Source organism: Megascapheus bottae, chromosome 5 (genome assembly GCF_031878675.1).
Source record: "Megascapheus bottae isolate mThoBot1 chromosome 5, mThoBot2.hap1, whole genome shotgun sequence".
Taxonomy (NCBI): domain Eukaryota; kingdom Metazoa; phylum Chordata; class Mammalia; order Rodentia; family Geomyidae; genus Megascapheus; species Megascapheus bottae.
In genome coordinates, this window is record NC_143513.1 from 61,792,680 (window position 1) to 61,816,971 (window position 24,292).

The 24,292-nt window shown below is 38.2% G+C and overlaps 1 protein-coding gene across 2 annotated transcripts in view; it reads left to right on the forward strand.

Annotated features, from left to right (window-relative positions):
• Positions 1-2,253: 2,253 nt before the first annotated feature.
• Kcnd2 (potassium voltage-gated channel subfamily D member 2) overlaps positions 2,254-24,292 on the forward strand; it is a 479,662-nt gene continuing 457,623 nt past the window's right edge. Inside the window, exons 1-2 of one of the 2 annotated variants that reach the window (XM_090333204.1) lie at positions 2,254-2,773; positions 3,970-5,182. In XM_090333204.1, coding sequence (XP_090189330.1) covers positions 4,068-5,182 — 1,115 coding nt within the window. In that variant the 5' untranslated portion in view covers positions 2,254-2,773; positions 3,970-4,067. Of the gene's footprint in view, positions 2,774-2,926; positions 3,134-3,969; positions 5,183-24,292 lie in introns of those variants that run through there. The other variant, XM_090333205.1, reaches the window with a different exon arrangement.

The window sequence follows — 24,292 nt, forward strand, 5'->3', positions numbered from 1 at the left end:
ATCAAGACAAGGGGATTTTTAAAAAGTTCAGGGGCAAGGGAATATTGTAAAAGTATCTAAATGAATTCCAAATGCAGGCCAGATAAAATGAATTGTATTCACATTATATCATAAAGAGGAAATAAGTACCTTCCATGTATTATGTACTATATTAGTGCTTAGAAGTATCATCTTGTTTAAACTTTATAACGGCTTAAAAAGCTTGTGTCACTATCAAAACTTTCTATTCATAGAATTTAATGCATTTGCCAAATGAAATAAAGTCAGTAGGTAATTTCTTGAGCTAAAATTTGAATCTAGATTTAAGCCCCAACCTTAGTCTTCCCGTCATAACAAGGAATTTGTTCTGGATTAAAGACAGGAACTTAGACCTTCTGAGAGCTATAGACATTATATTCTTATTGTAAGGCTTTTTAAAGTCAAACTTCTACTTTTATACACATAAGTACTTGATTTCCTCTGCTCACATATCTGGCATATCTTCCCAGGATAGCATATCATATGAATATTCATCTCTCTCTGTTGTCTGAGTGACATACCCCACTATCGCTAGGAAGCCAGCTTCTCCTTGGATGACAAATAGTTTAACTTTTTATACTAACAGACAACTTCCTTCCTTTTTAATTTTCCAGTCAACACTTTCATGAGTTTGTTTGCAGGTACACAAGCTCTTATGCTTTGTTAAGTAGTGTCTTTCACTTGACTAATATAGACAGCAAGACTTCAGTTCTGGGTCCTTGAACTTACATGGCACATTAGCTCCAGCTTCATTAACTACAAACACAGGAGTTATTAAACCTTTACATCTGTTAGCAAGTAAATAGAAACATCTTTTCATCTCTTCAGACAACCTTACATATTCTAAGGTTTTTATTTCTCGGTCTGTAGTGATTTACTATATTTTCTTGACCCCCTGTGTTTCCTCTGAAGGAAAGATGTTTAAAGATTTTTAAGATTGACATATCATGCCTATGATCTCTGGGGCTTTTAAGCCAATTTTCTTACAGTTCATCACTAGTCAATTATTTAAGGCCAACAAGAGTCAAATTTAGCCTCAAAGACAAGCTTTATGTACAAGTTAGGAATTATGTCTAAATGAATATATATATATATATGTTTATATATATATATATACCCTCTTCCCACCCTCACCCCATCCCACGACAGAGATCTTAGTGATGATGTTTTAGGTACACTTGATTTAATCAATCATCAAAGTCATTTTAATGCGAAACCACATCTCATTCAGCATCTGTCAAATAAATGCACAAGTTCTGCATCTGTACTATTCAAACTGGAATAGTATGACTCCTATAAAATACTTGTTTTAAAAAAAAGTTAGATGGTAGCAGGAATTTGAAGCTGTTTATGTGATTCGCCTCTTCTTTCTACCACTTAATTGCTTAAACCTTCACCTTTCTAAAGCATCTAAACCTTAGGTGTGTAGATTTAACGTCTCGCCATTTACGCCATCTAGTGGCTATATATGTTTTAGGTTTGGTTTAAAAAAAAATGTTTTTTAATGACTTGGGGGGGGAGGGGGAGCTGGGGTCCAAGCAAAACAAGCCACCCCACAAAAAAACGTTGTCGAATTCAGATTCCCCTTCTTTCCATCGCACTCACCGTTCACACTCCCACTATAGCTCCTATCCACCATTTTTCCATATGCACAGCGCTGTTGGAGGGACCAAGAGGATGCATGTCCCTGGATGGTGACATTCGGGGGGGTGGGGGGGAGAGGGGAGGGACAGGGTCCTCAATTCTGCCTGTCATTTGCAAAGGACGTTGTTGGGGTGCGGGCGGGAGGCTTGTGGGGGGGGCGCGTTGCGCAAAGACCTACATGGAGGAGACTGCCAGACTTTTCAGCAAGTTGAATAAATGACCTAGTAAACCCAGCAACCTTCACATCAGCTTCGAAAAAAAAAAAATACAACAGAGAATGAAAGGAAAGCACTTAATAATAAAATCATCATCCTGCCTCGGATGCAGGTCTTGGGGACCAGTCGTCCCCAAATGACAACCAACAACTCGTGCGTGTTCAGCTCTGGTGCCTCGCTTCTCCTGAGTCTCCTACATATACATGTATATATACATATATATTAATTTGTTTATCTTGCCCGCTCCCCCTTTTCCCACGCTCTCCTTGCACCCGGACTTGGGGTTGGTGGGGGAGACGAAAGAAGGTACACCCGGTCCCCTTCCTCCACTCCTCCACCAAACCTCCGCAGCCGAGCGCGTGAACCTGCTCTTTGTTCATCCGAGGGTGGCTCTCCTCCCTCGGCAGAGGCACCTGGATGTTCTCCCCGGGTGACATTTGGCGCCGGGGCTGGTGGGTGGCTGGGGTGGAGCGAGTGGAGCCCAAGGGGGCGGGGGCGGAGAAAGGTCAAGCCGAGGGAAAGGCAAGGAGACGCCTTTCCTAACCTGCGTGGCGGGGCGGACCACGCGTGCTTATTTATTTATTTTCCCCCGTATTTATTGATCGCACGAGCTGAGTGGCGCGGGGAGCTCGCGGAGGTGTGGGGTGGTGGTTGGGGGGGGAGATGCAGGACCACCCACTGGCGGGGAAGCAGCGAGCTGCCCGCCCGCGCCCCCGCGCTGCCGCCCAGCGCCTCCAGCCTCCTCCGCGCGCCTGCGAGAACCGGAGTCGACCCCGGCCCGGGCCCCGCCGTGGCCGCCGGCGCCGCGCCACCGCCTCCAGCCCGGCCGCCCCGCAAGCCCGCCGCCCCGCAGCCCCACGACGCACCGCCCCGGCCGGGGGCGCAGCAGCCGCGCAGTAAGTTGGCACGGCGGGCGCGAGCGTGTGTGTCCTCGGTCCTCGCCACCCCCGCACCTTTTGAACTTGTTGCTGTTGCTCTGGGCTCCCAGGAGCCTGGCCATGGGGAGGTGACGAAGAGGAGGGGGGACACGCGCGGATGGGGGAAGGGGCAGAAGAGCTCGCTTGAGCTTTATTTATGCACCCTCGGCCCATCGGATCAGGCTGCTTCCAGAGCTGCAATCTTTTTATTTTTTTTTCCCCCTCGCTTGCTTTTTTTTTTTCCCTCCCTTTCCTCTCTCTTCTTTTCCTTTTCCTTTTCCGGGTGCACGGCGTAGAGAAAGTCTCTATGCAACTCAACCCCAGCGCGCACTTTGCCAGGTATGTACCGCGGGAGAGGCGCGTGGTGCGCCCAGACAGATGCTCTTGTCGCCGAGGCGGTGGCGCTGGCGGCCCGGGTGTCCAGCCACGGGGCTCGGTAATGCTCGCACTGCACCTGAGCTGAACTTGAGGAGAGAGTGAGAGTGAAGCAGCAAGGAGGAGAGGGCTTTGGGGCAAAGACAGACGCTGTACCGAGAGGGGCAGGAAGAGCAGCTATATTAACGCCTCTCCACGGTTCCCGGGGGAGCCTCACCTTCATCTCTGCCAAGACCAGAAGAGTAGTGGCAACCAGCAGACTCCTGGAAACCCGGGGCCAGCTGCCTGCAAAAGCATCTGTGAGCCTCCAACAGGTTCACCACCCCCCACACCCAGCCCCTGACTATCCATCCCCCTTTGGAGACTCCTTTGGCGGGAAGGACTCCATGGACTAGAGAAGGTTTGAAAGATCTACATGGGAAGGGAAAAGTATTCCACCGGGTGACTCCTGTTGGCTTTCTTTTCTCTTATACTCCCCAAGCTGACTCCATCTTCCCCAGGCTGTGTGGTGGAGCAGCCAAAGACACCTGTTTGAAGAAACGGCTGCCCCGAAGTCACCTGTGTGCTGCTTCGTGCCAGGAGGTGGCTTAATTCAAGTGCTTGCAGAGTTTGGGTTGGATTCTATTCAGAGAAATTGTTAGGACTTTGTCATTTACTCGTGTGTTTTGTTGTTCTCGTTCCAAATACCTGTGCGTGTGTGCGTGTGTGTGTGAAGGAAACTTGTCCTGAGAACTGAGACTTGGCCAGGACCCTTCTCTTGGAAAAAGATCTGAGAACTCCAAACGCCATTTCTTCCCCAGTGCTGTGCTGGACGTGAGGAAAGGAGTGAGTGGCTACGAGGCTTGACCACTGGACGGAAGCTTCATCCTCATCTCAGCGGCCTCCAAGACAAGGCAGCATGGCGGCCGGTGTGGCAGCGTGGCTGCCCTTTGCCAGGGCAGCGGCCATCGGATGGATGCCCGTGGCCTCGGGGCCCATGCCGGCGCCCCCGAGGCAGGAGAGGAAGAGGACTCAGGACGCGCTCATCGTGCTGAACGTGAGTGGCACCCGTTTCCAGACGTGGCAGGACACCCTGGAACGGTACCCAGACACACTGCTGGGCAGTTCCGAGAGAGACTTTTTCTACCATCCGGAGACTCAACAGTATTTCTTTGATCGCGATCCTGACATCTTCCGCCACATCCTGAATTTCTACCGCACGGGGAAGCTCCATTACCCACGCCACGAATGCATCTCGGCTTACGATGAAGAGCTGGCCTTCTTCGGCCTGATCCCGGAGATCATCGGCGACTGCTGTTATGAGGAGTACAAGGACCGCAGGCGAGAGAACGCGGAGCGCCTGCAGGACGACGCGGACACGGACACCACGGGGGAGAGCGCGCTGCCCACCATGACGGCCCGCCAGAGGGTCTGGAGGGCCTTTGAGAACCCCCACACCAGCACCATGGCGCTGGTGTTCTACTATGTCACCGGCTTCTTCATCGCCGTCTCCGTCATCGCCAACGTGGTGGAGACGGTGCCGTGTGGTTCGAGCCCTGGCCACCTGAAGGAGCTCCCATGTGGGGAGCGCTACGCCGTGGCCTTCTTCTGCCTGGACACGGCGTGCGTCATGATCTTCACCGTCGAGTACCTGCTGCGCCTGGCCGCCGCGCCCAGTCGTTACCGCTTCGTGCGCAGCGTCATGAGCATCATCGACGTGGTGGCCATCCTGCCCTATTACATCGGGCTGGTGATGACCGACAACGAGGACGTCAGCGGGGCCTTCGTCACCCTCCGCGTCTTTCGCGTCTTCAGGATCTTTAAGTTCTCCCGCCATTCGCAAGGCCTGCGCATCCTGGGTTACACCCTCAAGAGCTGCGCCTCCGAACTGGGCTTCTTGCTCTTTTCGCTCACCATGGCCATCATCATTTTCGCCACCGTGATGTTCTACGCGGAGAAGGGGTCTTCGGCCAGTAAGTTCACCAGCATCCCGGCAGCCTTCTGGTACACCATCGTCACTATGACGACACTAGGGTAAGGTGCCATCTCAAGGGCAGGGAAGGGAAGGGGTGGGGGGTGCGGCTGGACAGGGCTCGGTTGTGTGCGGACACCACTGGGGTTACATGCATCTGGAGGCATTCGCTCTTTCCTTCGGTGGATCTAAGGAAACTAGTGTCCGCATGAGGCGGGACATAAGTTTGACCTCCTGGTATGGGTGTGGCCCAGAGAGAGACGTCCTCAGGGATTGCTGGCACAGATTGGTTAACATGATGACTGCAGATAACACGAACAGAGTTTAGAGTTCCTGAAGATAGAGATTGTTAAGAAGTATATAATAGAGACACATAAAAATGCAATGACAAAGTGAAGCCAAATTTACATTCTAATAAATATGTACAACTATGTTCACCACATAGTGAAATGTGTACAGACTGCTTCAGTACATTCCGACAGAATTCCCCTATGTATAGGGGATATATTAACTTTTTACATTAATAGATATTCATGACATGCATCTTCTAGGAATCTTAATTCTTATTTCACAACATTGCACAAATAAATATCGATATTTTTAGATATCTATCTGTGCCTATAAACATAGGTATGGGTATCTAAAATATTTACATCTCAGCACATAATCACATATGCATTTTAATTATGGCTGGTAGGTTATGTGTTGGGATATTAGTGCTGAAATTGATTGGCTTGGCAAAATATAGTGGGATGGAGTTCAAAAATCTAGATTCATAGTTACAAAGGAAAAGAAGCACATAGCTGCTTATCCACAATTTTCTTATAAGCTACAGATCTTATCAGGCAGTGGTTTCAAGTGTAGCACAATGGAAGATGGAAATGTAGCTGATATCAATGCTCACCACAGCTTGGTTGCATGTTAGAATTTTACTCTTTGGTTCCTTCTATAATTCTTTGCTGCATTTTTTTAACTGGTTGTATAAAGTTTGGTGAAGAAGAGGAGTATACATATTGTGAATTCGCTTAAGTATTTAAAATGAACTTTTATGGAGAACATGAATATTCTTTAGATGGTGGAAGAAAAAGGAGCAAGGTTTCAGATGGTTAAGAATGTTAATGAAACTTCAGAAAACTCAAAGCAATTTACATATTAGAAAATCTAAGAAAATAAAAATGTGAAAGCCTTTCACATGGTCTTTGATGAGCCAGAAAGAGATTCAGATGCCCTATCTTCAGCTGCATGCTACTTTTGTGGCATAGGCAATCAGCTTACTAAGAATTTCCCACAATGGTTATAGAAATGCAATAGCCCAAAGGTTGCCTTTTAACTCTTGTGTTTCTGGATAACTTAATTTTGTAAAAATACCACTGTGGTTAAAGTCAGTTTAATTTTATAAGGCATATTGTAATGAATGGGATTTTTTATGCTGTCAGATGGCCAACAAATGGCACGTGGTTATGTGAGAAACTTTTGGATAATTAAGAAATTTTGGTAGACTAAAATACAATGCTTCCGATGCTGATTTAGTCTTATGTAACTTGGAAGATCTATTGGTGGGCTTTTGAAAAGAATTTGTGACATGCACACCTTATTGTTGATATTTCCCTAGATACTGTTAGCAACTTTGCAAAGATCATGAAGACAATGTAGAGCTCATCAGCAGTGAATAAGGGGCAGAGTTTCTATTAGAGGGTTTTCTTTATTGTCTATGTCAGTTGAAACCTAGGTTAAAAAAACAATTCAGTAGTGTGAGTTATCTTTGATCTTTAAGATTGAATTTAGGAATTCTTACAATGAGTGTTGATGAATTGTTGAAAGTTCCAGATTTCAGAAGTTGCTGCAGCTTTAGAGGATGAGGTGTGAGGTATAACTTTTTGAAAATATTCAGTAGTTTCAGCTAATGTCAGATGTGTCTGAGGGATTATCATAAATTTTCCAATATGTCAGTATTTTGAAGTGGCTTTTAGTCTTAACAATGCTACATTTGATTTGTTTATGGTATTAGATGTGAAAAGGTAATCTGAAACAATTGTTATCAGGAGATTTTTTTTCTTTTTTTTTTTTTTTGCCAGTTGTGGGGCTTGCACTCAGGGCCTGAGCACTGTCATTGGACTTTTCTCAAGGCTAGAGCTCTACCACTTGAGCCACAGCACCACTTCCAGCTTTTTTCGATATATGTGGTACCAAGGAATTGAACCTGGGTCTTGTGCATGCTCGGCAAGCACTCTACCCCTAGACCAAATTCCTGGTCCCAGGAGTTTTTGCTTATATAAATATTACTTACGTGGATAGGAATACTTTATCCTTGAGACACAGCAGAATCATCTACCTGATAATTCTTCGGTTACTTTAGGCATTATCCAGTTGGCTTTTTAACTGGAAGGCCACCTTATTGTAATTATTGTATCTTAAAACTATCATGAAATTAAGTAACAATTACTTGCTAACTGAAATATCAATTATAACTTTAATCTTTCCATAAAATTAATACTGTAGAGTACCAAACTAAAATATTTAGAGTGGTTATGTAGGTTGTCTCCTACTCTGTTTTTTGAAATTATTCATTCATTTATCTACTTACCTGGTTGGCTTCAGACTTGGTTTTCTTGTACTCCACAACTTGGGGACGGAGTCTCCTAGACCTTTTTGTCCTAGGTGGCTTCAAGCCATGAGCCTCTGAATATGGGCTTCCTAATAGCCAGGACTGCAGGTTTAAAACACCAGTTCTTGATTTCATTTCTTCCTTTGAGCATATTTATTGACTTATACAGGTCCCTGTTTGCCCTTTTGCCCCAGCCCTCTAGTTCTCCTTCCAGAATGCCAGCTCTAATTATTACCTTAAACTGTTGTGATTGTAGAAGAATCAGAAATCCCCTTTTTGTCCTAAACTTCTTTAAAAGATCATACCCAGTTTATTCTTTCATTAAGATGAAGATATTTATATGTTACCAAATCTAGGAAATGTCCAATCATCCATGGATAATCGTATATGTTACTGCATAAAAATGTATTTAATACGTTAAAACATTCGCTTATAATTCACCTAATTTTCATGACTTTGGAGTTAGAAGTGAGTTTGGATAGCATACTAAATATTTTGAGGAGTTATAATTTGCCAGTATTGTTGGTCATGATTACTTGCCATTTTTAAAGTTTTTTTTATATATCATGTTGTTCATGGTCTAAAACTGAAGAATTCTGAAATGTTATATTTGTGGTTTATACCATTGCTTTAATTTTAAAATGAAGTTGTTTTCTTCAGTTTTCAATGCGTGAAAGAAAGATGCCATGCATTTGTATAAAGCATAGATTTAGAATGGAATTTTGTGATTTCATCTATATAAATCATATTCTGATTTTTGAGTAGATTTTGGAAAACAAAGCATTTTCTGTATCTAAAATAGGATATTTTAATCCACATAATTTAGTGCAGATATCTATTTCATAAAACCCTAAGGAATTAGTTTTCTCATTTTTAATTAATTGAGTGAATCATGATTTTTTAGGAGACTGTGAATGTAGTTTTGTGTACAGGGGACTATGAGGTCAAAACCAAACCCAGTACAAAACCAAACCAAATCAAACCAAACCAAACCAAAACACTAAGTTTTATAGCAGTGTTTCAGTCATGGTGTCACTCTAAAATAATAATGTTTGATTCCTAGCCTTGAGCAAAAAAAAGGTTACATTGCTGGTGGCTGACATCTATTTATCCTAGCTATTCAGGAGGCTGAAATCTGAGGATCATGATTTGAAGCCAGAACAGGCAGAAAAGTCCATGAAACTCTTATCTCCAATAAACTACTCAGACAAAGCCAGAAGTGGCTCCAGTGGTACAATGCTAGTCTTGAGCACAAAAAGGCCCAACGACGGAGTCCAGACTTTGAATTTAATTCGCAGGACTGGCACAACAAAAAGCATGATGAACTTCTTCCAAATATCATATTCCTGTTATTGGGGGAATGTTAGGAGTGTACTTTACAAAACCATTATGTAGAGACTTTTAATACACCCAGCTTAATGTTAAATGTCTTCATTATGTTGTAGTGATTATTTGAATTAGAAATAATACTTGAATAGGCAATCTAAAATAATATGTATATTATCCTAGCATCCTAAATATATTCTCCTAAATCCTAAAACTTTAGCCTTTGTTTGATTACCAGAGAATGTGAAAAAGGAAATAATATGTGTTCTTTGGACAGAGTGAAATATACCATAGAAAGGGGGAGAGTTTATAATCAGAGGGCTACTATGCTGATCTTTTCTTTTCTGTTTCCTTTCAGACTATCAATTGGCTTGAACTTATTTCATTTTGACAGTCAAACCACTTAATTCCTAACTTTCCTTTTTGTTATGTTCCTGTTTAAACATGGTCACTGAAGTGAAAATTTCTAACTCCCTGATTATGCAGTTTTAAGTGGAAAAACCCAAGCTGTTATTTAAAGTGGATCATTTTATATAGGTAAAATTTGGTGCCTGACCCATAGTTAAGTGACTAAAAATAGCAACATTTATTTTTGAAATTTCATTTGCTTGCTTATTTTTTTCTGTGCAATTATGTGTGCAATTATCTAGGGCTGTTTTTTATTTTATAGGGGTAGGAGATGGAATAAGTTGATGATGTGCTCCACTTAACTGCGCATTTCTCTCCTGTGTCTATACACTGCTACTTACCTTTCATTTTCCTCAGTATCCCAGCTGACTCTGTATTTATATCACATAATAAAATTGGTCTTTATCATAAAGATGCCCAATCACCTTCACAGAACCTAGTGTGAAACTTTAGGCCATTTGAGGTAGGAGGGAAGAATTTATTGCCCTTTGGCCTGATAGAAAAGAAAGTAAATCAATTGCTTTGATTGTTAAAAGAGCTGACCTATGAGTAGCAGAAAATGTACAATATGACCATTCAAAAAGGAACTCAATGGTGAAAGAACGCAAATGGTGAAAAAAAATCACTGGAAAAGAAGTATAATTACACACTCATTGTTTCCTACGCACCACTCTCCATATGTCTTACATTGTTCTCTGAACATATCTATCTATCTATCTGTGCTAGTGGAGCACTATATATATATATATGTATACATATTTATACATCTCTTTGTTTCTGTTCACATTGCATAGCTCTTTGCAGTAATAGACCCCATTTAAATATTTTTGCCTTTAGTTCTTTCCTCTGAAAACTACCCTTTACACCTTTACATTGACCTTCACCATAAAGACAACTCAATCTCTCAAGACTACATCATGTCTATTTGAAATTTTCTTTGACACTGGTTAAATGCCATTTTATTTATAACTGATAGTTTTGCTTCTTGCCTTCCTAAGAAGATTGACCAGCTTTTGAGATTGGTTGTATATGCATCTCTTTTGTCACCGAATACCTAGCCCATTGCCTGAATATAGGTGATGATTTTGTGTTCGTGTGTTAGTGGTCATTAAGTGAAATGATACTTCACATTAACCATTGACCTAAGCACTCAAGATTATCAATAATCTACTCATTTTAGCCAAACACTAACTTTACTCAATTCCCAAAGTATTTGTTTTTTTTCTTTGAGGATTTTCCTTCTAACATACTGGTATTCTCCCTTCAAACCTTCTTTTTCTTTTCTTTTTTAATTAGGAAGGACTATAGGAGGAAGGACCATAGGAATACCTCCAATTTTCAGTTCTTTTGCAAAGTCAGAATGAGTGCTTTTCATAGCTGTTTTCTTAAACTGTTTGCTTTCTAGTAAAGGTAGGATAAATTATAAATACCTCTGGGAAGCATGAAGAGACTTCATAAAATAAGTCAATTAGCAAAGCAATAATAGACTTCCTTCAAGCTCAATTCATTTCAATATGGGAAGCTCCATGAGATCTTGGATCAAGATTTACCTTGATGACACTTCATCACTGAAAAGATGTTCTGCTTTTATCTGTATCACACATAGCACATTTTTCTGTATCCAATTTATGTATAAAATTAGTGGAATCTATTGCTTTATAAATGCCACATAAGTGTCATTGTTGTTGGGGAAAAGTCTACATTGTAAAGAATTAAAAGGTAGATTATAAAGTGTAATATGTGAATGCCGATACATAGTCTAGAATTCTGCAACCTATTTTGCTTTGGGAATTTTGACAAGTCTTATGTAAAATAAATCTGAATTACAGAAAGTGTGTGGGGGAGAGTGCTGAATGAGTTACAAGTTAATAGTGAGAAAAAATAACATTAAAAGAGTAGGATGGTAGTTGAAATAATGTCAAATAGGATGGGAAGGTTTTGTTCTGAAAGCAGAACTCTTCGCTTTTTTTTCTGTTATGTGGACTTAATTCACCCATCTCCCTCATTTTCTTCACTTTTAAGAATTCCAGTGATAATGCTTTTGGAAATCCGAAGTAATATCAGTAACAGGTACACTCAGAAATAAAATGTACTAAGCAATTTGAATTAAACTTGACAGACATTTGTTGGTCATTTATTATCTGTATTTTTATTTTTTATTTGTTTATTATTTTGTGGGTTATGGAGCATGAACTCGGCCTGGGCGCTGTCCCTGAGCTTTTCAGCTCAAGGCTATCGCTCTACCCTTGAGCCAAGCCCCACTTCCCATTTTCTAGAGGATAACTGGAGATAACTGTCTTAGAGCCTTTTGTCCCTGGGCTGGCTTTGAACTTTTATCCTCAGATCTCAGCCTCCAGGGTAGCTAGGATTCCAGGTGTGAGCCCCCAGCACCTGGCATTATTATCTGTCTTTAAGGATAGTAGTAAGCATAAAATTCAACTTCTTAACATAAGAAGCATGCATAACTAGAACTGTGAATTCACAGAAAATTAAACAAATACGTATATAATAGAATAGCAGTTTGTGATCATTGCTTTAAAGAATGTAAATCTGGGACAAAAGTCCTGTTTTCCCAGGAAGATGACATTTGAGCTGATGGCTAACGCAGGAGATGAAACAAGTCTGAGACTACCTGACAAAGAGCTTTACAGCGGGACAGAAAAGTAGTAGATACTTATCACATATCCACTGTATCTGAAATGGTTGGGGCTAGAATGATTTTAGATATATTTTTTCAGATTTTGAAGTTATGAACATAGAAAATAAGATATCTTGGGTAGGCAAAGCCAAATGTGGACATAACATTCATTTTTGCTGCATATACACTTTATACTAGATTTTACTGCATTTGTTATTTTTAGTCAAACCTGCTAATTGAGATGAGAGGTTAAGTCTTTCAGTGCTATTGTAATGACACTGAAAAAGTTATAGATCTGGGAACATTTTGAATTTTAAAATTAAGGATGTTTAATATTTACAAAAATCTTAAGGTAGGAAATCCACATGCCTGAAACATGGATTGAAAGGGCTGCAGGCCTAGTAGTGTTTAGGAAGAGATGACTTATAGACCACAGAGAAGTCATTTGTGTTTTCCAGTAGTTTTAATAGTAGTATGATTCTGAGGCTTGAATAGAAATGTTTGTGAAGGTACTACCCAGTTCCTTACTAAAATGTAGGGGAAAAAAAGGTCAAATTGTTAGTAATCTTCCATTGAGATGATCCTGAACACTGTGGAATGCTCCTTAGCAGTGATGCCTATCACTCAATATTAGCAGTGAAATATCCAGCACCAGTGGTTTATGCCTCCAGTCCTAGCTACTTAGTAGTCTGAGACCTGAGGATCATGGTTCAGTCAGTCCAGTTTAGCAAATTTAAGATATTCGGAATACCCAGTAAAAATTACAAGCAGAGTGTGGCACAAGTTGTAAAGTAACAAACAAGCTTAAAAAAAAAAAGAAGAAGCAAAACCAAAAACAAACCAAAATCTACCTGACAATATGAATCCCTACTGACACAAAGAAAAAAAATAGAAATAATCTAATAGTTGACACAAATTTAGATTGAAAGAAGGAGATGGAAAAGAGAGACAATAGATTATATTTAGCATGATAGAATACCACTGCAGATTTAAAATGAGCACAAACCCAGAAATATTTTTTTTCAAAAGTTTAAATGACAAATTTAAGACTACTTTTTATAGAAATTTTCACTCTTAATTAGATTTTCTGTTTTTTAATCTTTGGTTAAATCTGATATCTACTTATTTATAAGACTGACTAAAAATGAAATATTTTATAATAGTATATAATTAACTTGTTTCTAACTCATTAAATCCAGTTGAAATGAAAAATAGAACATTTTAACTGAAAAGAAAATGGATAGTGCTCAGTGGATATGGAATCACAAGGGAAATGACAGACTCATGATAAAATTTTGAATATAGATTTCAAGATTAACTGCTGTCAATTCTAATATTAATGCTTAAGAATATCACACTCCTTTTGAATCTATTTAAAGATTTTCCATTCCCCTTTTGTTACCTCACTTTTCAGTAGGTGCATATCCCCTCCAGGTGTTTTGTTATTATGAATTTGAAAGATAAAATGGCTTACCTGTCTTGAAATCTGTGAACACGGCCATATGATTTGTAATTTCAGCACAAATCAGTTGGGAATATGTTTATAGCAGATGTATAATGAAAACTTGTACAGTTTTAAAAGAGCTTTTGATTAAGAAACACCATGTTAGAGATTTAAATATAATCACAAATGGATAATTGAGCAGACTTGTATTTAGAAGACAATAATTGAAGTAATATTATGTGCATAACAATATTACCTTTTATTACACATATATATGAAATGATACAGTGTGAATTGTATTACACATATATTGCTCTTGTATATAAATGTACATGTAATACAAGTGTATACTCTTGTATATAAGTGTACACTTATATTATGTGTACACTTATATACAAGAAAGTGTGGGAATTGAGTATGACATGTCACTTTTGCTTATTATTCCTATGAAAACAGCTTCCCTTCACATAATGCCGAATGCTGCTTAAAAGTTATATACAGAATTCCAAAAGGGAAACTGTGATGAAGGAAAGAAGAACATATTTCTTTTTCATTTTTTCTTTTCTTTTCTTTTTCTTTTTCCCCCTTAGTGGTGGGGCTTGAATTCTGGGCCTGGGTGCTGTCCCTGAGCTCCTCTGCTCCAGGCTCCCACCCTACCCTTTGACCTGGGCATTTTCCCTGAAATCTTCAGCTCAGTGCTATCACCCTACCCCATGAACTATACCAATATTCACAGTTTTCTGGTGGTTAATTGGAGATAAAGAGTCTCACGGACTTTAGTTCATGGGCTGGCTTTGAACTGCAATCCTCAGATTTCAGCCTCTTTAAGTAGCTAGCATTACAGACATAAGCCACATCACCCAGCTCAGAACAAATTTCAAAAGGTATGGCTTCTATTTCAGAAAATTCCTAGTTATAGAAACCAAAAAGAATGTTATTTCTAATCTTTACGAATAACTTCACAATTTTGAATTTTCAATAAAAGGCATTTATGGCATTTGCTTCAAAAAGCATTATTAATTTGACTTTATACATATTAATCTGTTGTTTTGTTTTCTAATTTACATCACAATTACATGGATTTGATGCAATATGTCAGAAGATTACACAGTTTTACACTCTAAAAAAATAGAATGCTGTTTAGAAAGTGGATATCAACTCTTTTTTGAGAAAAACAGAAAATTTAACTCAAGGTTGGCATCGTCCCAGAGTAGTGATAACTAATATTTCCATTGATTTTTACATAGAATCTTACCATTTTCTTGAAAGTTTTCCAAATATATTCATAGACAGTCAAATGAATGGCAGGGTTATCTTATACAAATGTTAACTTCAGGTTTGTTTTTCTAGTCAGGTAGCAAATGTTCACAATATGTTTTAAAATATTTTAAGTCAAACTTGGAGTAAATTAAGAAATCACTAGACAGACTACTCAATTTTTTAAACTTCTGTTTTTTCATTATTTCTCACACTCTTCAGTGCCCAATTTCTAGAGCTATAAATGTTGCTATAAATATTACTGAAACATATGAATATTGATGTACATTTAGGAAATGCAAACTTATACAGAACTACAAAACACACAGACAAGTGAATGAGTATTTTTTGGTTGTGGGTCGGTCGGTCTGTCTATCTATCTATCATCTATCTATCTATCTATCTATCTATCTATCTATCTATCTTACTTCTCATATTTTTCTGTGAAAAAAATCCCAAAAAAGCCATTAGTTATGATACTTTTGAGTGCTTTGTAACAAATATAAAATATGCATGCAAAAAACAGAACTTCCACAAGACTTTTAATTCATATTTTCTTTATAGCATCCTCTCTAAATGTTAGCTAAAGTTATCTCTTCTTCTGCAATAATTCTGTAATTATTCATAGGAAAACCTATTAAACACATAGAGTAGTAGAAAATACACTAATATACTGTTCTTGTGTTCAGCAGAATAGCTACAAAGGAAAATATAGCTGCTTTGCTTTGGGAAGTTGGGTTTGTGAGCCTTTTAAGTTATTGCTTTCCTAACACTCTGAGAAAAGGAAGACTGAGATTTCCTTACTAAAAGATACAAGATAATGGGTCAATTGAGCCTAATAAAACTGAAGAACATAGAATTAGATCGGAACATCCAAGGAACAGAAGTGCTTGCAGGAAATTACAATGAGGAAGTGTGATGGACGCCTAGGCCTCACAATACTCGCATATTCTTTGGTTTAGATTTTTCTCCTTTGAAATTTTTTTATCTTCAGTGTGAGCCTTGAAAGTATTGGCTTTCCAAACAGAATCACTTCTAGTCAAATATATGGGATTTCAACTCGGTAGGACCTAGAGGAAAAAAAAATCTGCAATTATAATTGAATATACAGGAAGATTTTGTTAAAAAAAACAACTCTACTGAATAACTGGGTTTCAACTGAGCTGTTTAACTGGCTTCTCATGCCCATCCCAAGTGATTTTGGATTCTTCCTGATATGTATAGGGGAGGGTGTAGTAGCTTTCCTCGTGCAAAGAGAACTGAACTTATAATGCAGTGTTTGAATATCAGTATACGTGGAAACATCATCCTGTCATTCCTCACCATTCTTTAGCTGTGGCTACAAGCTCTTTGGACGGATGTAGTTGTTAAAAACAAAATAAGCAAACCTACACTCAAATGTGATCTAACCACAAAAATTTAGAAAATATAATCTCATGCAAACCAAGATATTATGTAGTTATAACAGCAACAACAACTAATAATAATCAATAATGAGATCTGATGAGATATCTTGAAATCTTGATAGGAAATACTTTTAATAAGATGAAACATTTATTTCAAGTTGGGTAAATGTGTTATAAATTTTCTCTAATGCTTCTCTTCCTGAGTAGAATCTATGTGAGTGGAGAAAAGGAGGAGAGGAGAGAAGTTGGGCAGAGGGAAAGCTAGAGGGGCCTCAAAGAGAAAGCTAAGGAAGGAAATAGAAAGGTAGAGAAACAGAGAGACAAGAAGACAAAGAATGAAAGAGGGAGAGATGTGGATATATATAATCTAACATTTTGGCTGGTGCTAAGTTCTGAATTCAAGGCCTTGAACGTAATCAAGTCATATTCCTCCACTGTTCACATTATTATGTTTCTCAGGTAACATCTCCGTTTTGTCTGGGCCAACATCAGATCAGGGGTCCTTTTAAACCACTGTGTCTGGCTTGTTGATATGCACGTCTGTCTCACCAACTATTTTCAATTTGGTTTTATTTGCATTTTCCTTTTTTATTTACTTTTATGGAAAAGGTCTGCCCTGACGTCAACTAAGGATCCTTATAAATTCCTCCTTCTGAGTTGATGGGATTAAAACATGAGTCACCTTTTAGTTAGACAAGGGAAAGAAGATATATCTATTGTGCCCCCTGTTCGATGGCAGACCCTACCCATGGGTAAAAGCTCTGTTCTTTTGTATTTTGTGTATTGATTGCTTTCCTTGATTTGCTGCAAGTGGTTGTGCAATAAAATAGAACAGATGAGCCCAGACAATGACTAATCACTGAAAAATTGTTTAGGTTCAAACACCAAGGCTAACTGAAAAGGGGGAAAAATCTAGCAAACTCTTTTCATTAAAAGAAAGGAAATCAATAAAAAATGTTCTAAAAAGCAAGTCTGGGTTTTAAGATATGAAGTGTTTTCCAGGGCAACACTAGAGCAGGTTCAGCAACAACAACATTTATGTGCTTGATCTCATGTCCCTGATCCGGTTTCCCACTAGAACTTCGTGCTTCTATGAGACTTCAGCCACAAAGAGGCCCTCTTATATTCTCACAGAAAAGATCAGTGTGTGTTCCAAGAATGGCAACTGCCTTTTCCCTGTACCTAAGGCCAGACATCCGCATCAGCTATAGACCTCATGCTAAGGTTCTGATCCATGGTTCAAATTTAAAATATTACAGACAATATAGCTTCCAACTTTTACTTAAGATCTGTTTTGGTCAGTTCTGTGAATCTTGTTCATCTTTCTTGTACTTACCTGGAGGAATCTAATTGTTGAGCTATACACATACAATGCCTTGTTAGGTGTTTCTAAGCTAACATTATTCATTTATATGTAGTATCCTTAGGAACTAAGTAAGAAAGGACACTCAAGATTTTATAATGCTCTACTTGGAGTCATATTATGTCTCAGGTGCCAGCTGACAAAAAATAATTCTCTTCAAAAAACCCCAGACTTCTGTTGAAATCACTCCCACAGGCTTTATAACAATGCCTAAAACATTATTTTTTGGGTCATAGATGCTGAATAAAGATTTTCTTTTTCTTTGGCTGAAGAGCTAAAGGTCCGTTTAATTTTAGGAATGTCTTTCACTCCTAGTACTTTCTACCCAGTTTTCCTGCAGCACTTGTCTTCTAATATCTAAAGCTCTGCAATCAGAAATAAACTTTCCACAGAAGCAGTGTTGAGGTCAACCTACATCAAAAATTTCACATGAGATAAACTTATAGGATTTTGACACTTCTTCAAAATGCTAATTGATTCTTCATAAAACTGTTTTCTGCACTCTTTCTTATTCATTATCTTTGACCACGAAAAGATGTTGGCTGCTTTTCTCTATTGTTTTCCCCTCCTTTGTGATGTTGGCTTACAGTGGTGGATATATGTTCTGGGCTGTTTTTTCTAAGCTTCACACGACAGTTTCTATATTTATGCTGCCAATAAATGGTATGACTTTGGCTTGCAGAAATTGTCAGCATAAGAAATAGCCAATAGAATTTTCAATCTAATGCAAAAACATTAGTCTAGAATATTGTATATCTAGGGTATTATTGCACATGGAATACATATGTACATACATATATACATATGGAAACGTATGTTCTGCCTTCCTTGTCAGTTCTATTAGAATATAGATGTTTAATTGCCATAATTGAAGGAAATTCATTATCATCATCACTGATGAGTACCATGATAGACAATTTCTGTTAATCATAGGTGAGAGATAGATGGATAAGAATATCCTTCTCTGACATTAGCAGTGGTCTCAATGTCAGAAAAATGTTGGGCATATTATGAGCATTAGAAGTAGATTCATTGGGATTCATATAGTTGTGGGATATTGATGGAACAAAAGTTCAGAATCACATCCCATTTTGAGTATAAATATATTATTTTATGAATTGATTTAAAGGAAATTATAGTAGCTCCAAGTTAGCACTTATCTTTGTCAATCCTGAGGCTTGAACTCAGGACATGGGCACTGTCCTTAAACTTTCTCAAGGCTACGAATCTACCACTTGAGCCAAAGCACCACTTCCAGCTTTTTTTGTGTGTATGTGGTACTGAGGAATTGAACCCAGGGCTTTGTGCATGCTAGACAAGCACTCTACTATTAGGCCACACTCCTGGCCCCAAATTTTTCTTGAAAACTATATTTGGTTTTTGGTTTTGTTTTTAAGGTCTGGGAGCAGTTATCCTATTTTAAATGGTTAAAGTAAATGAAAGAATAAATTGTATGCATTCTATGAATGTGTATACATATAAACATTTGATTCATTTATAAAGATGGAGAAATTTGCCTCTGGCAGCAGGATACAGCAGATTGCACAACATGACATTTGATGTTTGTTTAATAGTCTTAACACTTGAGCCTCCCAAATAATCTGCACTGTATGATACAATGCTACTTATATCACTATACAGCTCTTATTTATAGTCACTTAGCCATTTCTCTTAAGAACATTCTTACTCATTGGAGTCTGTATATTAGATGATGAACAAAACTGAACAAACCTAAACACTGTTGGTTAGCAGAATAAAATGTCCATAAGTGCAGAAAAAGAAATACATAACGGTATATATACATATATATCATAGTATGTAAACACAATTTTCAGATTTCACTTAATTTGATGCATTGATTCCTTCTTATGAGTCAGACAATATACTTGGTGCTGCGAAGGACACTTAGAAGCATAAAAATTAAATTGTGTACATATATGGGATTTTATGACCTTAAAACCAAATTCTCCTCAGCGACTGACTCTTCAGAGCCTAGACATGGCTTGAAATATATTTGTGTTTGTATGAAATAAAATTTGTAACAAATGCTCTAAAATGCCCAATTTTCTGCTTAAGTTGAAAAGGTCAAGTCAAGCATCAATTGAGATGAAATATAACCCGAAATGTAACATTCTTCCGTGATCCATTTATCTAAGTTAGTTTTTATAAGGCTAAACTGAATATGTTTTCATGTTCACACCATTTCCAGGGTGATAGCTAAAAGATCTATTTTGCCCCTCAAACTTCTCATTGCTGGGCCCAACCTTCATAAGTCATTCAAACTTAGCTGTGTGAAATGATGTTTGGGTCCCTCACGGACTTGTTTTTGATCCTTCAAAGCTGTTTGACCAGAAGAGAGTACACTGGAATTGTGACCTACCATGACATCCACAGTGTCAGTCTCTGAAAAGAACCCAAGTGTATTGACTTGCATCGATCTCTTGATAAAGTAATAGGTCTTCTATTTTTTCTTGATATATGACAGTACACATTCAGCCTTTTCTTTTACTGTGAATGTACCCTGCTCAAGAATTAATTCTACTGTATTTTTCAAAAATCTTATTACATTCAATTACATTCAATCTGTGCACTGGTAAACATGCATTGTTTTAGTGTTACCTAGTTACATGACCCAAACATGTCCATTAGTCTATTTGTATTATAAGACTTAATCAAAATGCACCATGGGTAATATTTCCTCTAGAGATATTATGACAGAGTCTCCATGTCAGTGTAATGGTTTATCCAGACTGTGGGCTCAAGGTATCTGCCCAGTACACCCAGATGTTTAACATTCAGTTGGCAGGGAAGTGAGAAGGATGAATACAATAAATACTTGAATTATTCCAGCACCAGAGAACATTCCAATTTTAATGGATGAGTATCTGAGGTTTTCAGGTGTTGGATGATACGTTCCTTCACTCCACAAGAGACTTGCTGATAATGAGCCTCAGGATAACTATGATGAATAGAAAGACATGACCATACAGACATTCTCCTTAGGTAAAATTCATTAAAAATTGAAATGTCAAAGTCACCTTCTTCCATTATCATCATCATTATCATCATTTTTTGCTGCTGTCTGTTATAAACCATGATTTAAAAGTTTTCTTACCTTAGTCAGCTTGCTTTTAATACATAGAATATAATTTCATGTAAATCTACAGCATAGGCATTGTGTTTATTTCACAGAGAAAAAAAATGTGACCAGGAGATGATTGGCATTTGCTCCTTCACCAAAACATAAAGGCTGAATTATTAGCAGGAATTCATAAGCTTGGAAATTATTTATAATTTTCAGATAATTAATAGTAGTGCCATAAGCTGTCAGTCTAAAGTCTTTGATCAAAGCACTCAAGACTAGGAGCAACAGAACCCGATTTCCTTCTCTTGAAGAGTTTTCACTGACTAACTTTGAGTGTATAAGAATATTTTCTATTGTGATGGATTGATTGATGCTACTAAAGTGATATGTAAATTTTCCTCCCTATGCTTATGTTAGTTTGTGATTTACAAAGTTGAAATTAGAGTCATGCAGAGTAAAAATAAAATTCTTTTTTTTTTTTTTTGCCAGTCCTGTGCTTGAGCTCAGGGCCTGAGCACTGTCCTTGGACTTTCTCAAGGCTAGAGCTCTACTACCTGAGCTTCAGCACCACTTCGGCTTTTTTCTATATGTGGTACCAAGGAATTGAACCTGGGTCTTCATGCATTCTAGGCAAGCACTTTAGCCACTAGGCCAAACTCCCGGCCCCGAAAATAAAATTCTTAATGCAGAGTTCCTTAAGCATTTTTAGTGGAAAGTTAGGTAGATTATGATTTTTTTTGTCAGTCATGGGGCTTGAACTCTGGGCCTGGGCACTGTCCCTGAGCTCTTCAGCTCAAGGCTAATACTCCACACCTTGAGCCTCAAAACCACTTTCTGTTTTCTACTGGTTAATTGGAAATAAGGGTCTCAGGGAATTTAGTGCATGGACTAGCTTGAACCTCAATCCTCAGATCTCAGCCTCCTGAGTAGCTAGGATTACAGACGTGAGCCATCACTCCCAGCTGAAACCATTTTTTATTTTATTTTCTAGCACAAATAAACAGTTCTTGAAGTTTTTTTTCATATTTTGTGCTTGAAGTTATTTTGTAAGCATCAATGAAATAATACATGACTCGATTAACCATGTAGTCATTATAGTTTAAGGAGAGTATTGATTGTTTTATGGTGTTAGAAATAGAGTTTATATTGAATTCAAGAAGTTAGTTGTAGACTCAACTTATTGATCATGTCAGCATTAGCATACTTCTACTAAATTTGACAATGATACCAGCCAAAGGAACAGGAAATATTTAACTTTCCTAATTTTTTTTCCTCATGGAATTAAACTTATTACATCATATTCTATTAGTTATCTTCTGTATATTCCTAATATACATATACATGCATGCACATATGTATATTCATCTATACATGATATATACATGAACAAGCAATTTTCTTATGTTTATTTATGTATACTCTCACAGTACAAATTTTTGTAGGTCGGGAAATGTATTGAACTTGGTTTGTTTCACCATTCTGAGCTTTGAATACATTGTTGTCTAATTTTTATGTGCCTTTTGATGAACGTATGTGCCAATCTGTTTGTAAAGGGGAATTATCTTGACTTGGAGATAATGATTTTCAGTATGCAGCAATAAGATTTCATACTGATGCCAAAGAAGCAAATTCAATAAAACATCAGTTTGGTTCAGATTTGGCTGCAAGACTATCATAATGTTCAGTTTCAGTAGCTATTAGAAAATATCAAGATTCTATTCTTTCCTCTATTCAGCAAATATTTGAGTAAGTATTAAGAACCATGTATTTGCTAAATGTTAAGGTTAAAGATTAATGAGGCATATATTCTGCCTTGAAGGAAAGCATCTCTCTCTCTCTTTGTCTCTCTGCCTGCTCTCCCCTCTCTCTCTTTTTCTGGACACATACAGGCACACAAATACACACACAAACTACACTGCAGTGAAAAAAGCAAAATAATACATCTTTTAGTAATACATTTTTATCCAGGAACTATTGGAGCTTGAGAAAGAATACTTATTATAGGTGGAGCTTTTACTGATGCTTTGCTTATAATGCCTATTAGTAACTTTAAGAATTGTGGGTTTTTTAAACACACTTGGATTCTGTAGTTTACACCTAACAATAGCTTTATAAAATGAGTGCAGTTTTTATCCTTGGCAGATGAAGTAATGCAAACTCACAGCACAAATGTTGAAGGAGCTAGCATTAAATAAGAGCAATCTGATCCAGAATCTTTTCTGCTAAGCATTTCCACGTAGCCTTTCCATTTTGAGTCAGAAAATCCCAGGAATTTGGAGTGGCTATAAAACATTCCTTAAGAAACCACTGGGCTGAAATTCTACAGAAAGAAGGTATGGGAATTTATGACATGAAAACAAAATACTGAAGCATAATCAACAACTATTTGTACCTTTTTTCTTATTTATATATTTATTTATTTTCCCAACCTAGGGCTTGAACTCAAGTGTAGGCATTGTCCCCAAGCTTTTTTTGTTTCTTTCTTTTGCCAATTCTGGGTTTGAACCCAGGGCCTGGGCACTTTCCTTTGACTTTCTCAAGGTTAGCACTCTCCTCCTTTAGCCACAGCACCACTTCTGGTTTTTTCTGTGTATGTGGTACTGAGGAATCGAACCAGGGCTTCATGCATGTTAAGTGAACACTCTACCAGTAGGCCATGTTCCCTGCCCCTGTTTATACATGTTATCCAGTACTGAAATTTCAATTATACTATTTACACCTTGCAAAAGTTATTATATTTTAATATCTTTCTATAGATAGATATTTGGACGAAGATATATATATATATATATATATATATGCCCACATTTTTCAGTCATCTTTTTGCAAATTAAGACTTGAATTTATATATAGTATATAAGAACTGGAATATTGCATTTAATGGTGAAATTTCTTTGAACTTAGGAAAGGTGTGTTTTGCACATCATGCTTTTCTACCTGAAGCATTTAAGGTCATATCACAAAATTCTCAGTGCTAGATCTCGTTATTAAGTTCAATCCTTAGGATCAACCATAGAGGAAAATTTCTATTCAATTTAATTTCACCCAAATTAATTTCCCATCTCAAATAATTCCCCTGAGAAAGACTAAGTGCTAGTAATTAGTTTTACTTTATCACTCACTTTAAGAAAACAGAACTCAGTAGGTGAGTAAGGTATGCTCATATGGGAATACTAATTGTTGATTTGAGAAAGCCTATTTCATCTATACTAAAATGGTACAGGAACGAACTCTTTATATTCATCCTAATTGTCTAGGTGGTATACATCATATAAATTTGAAAAATACTACACATATAATATTGTATAAGTGGAAACTGCAGGATGTAGTTTCTGCTCATTCAGAGAAATGAGCAATACACAAGTCATTGGCTAGAGTGGAAAGATGCATAGTCGCACACAGTAAAGAGACATTTTTTCTTTTCCAGTCTTGCAGCTTGACCTGGTGGCTTGAATGTTGACCCTGAACATCTTTGTGTCCAAGGATAATGCTCTGTTACTTGAGCCTCAACACCATTTCCTCCTTTTTCCTGAGTCTTTTACTGGAGATAAGAGTCTCTTGGGCCCGGAGTTTGGCCTAGTGGTTAAAGTGCTTGCCTAGCATGCACGAAGACCCGGGTTTGATTCCTTGCTACCACATA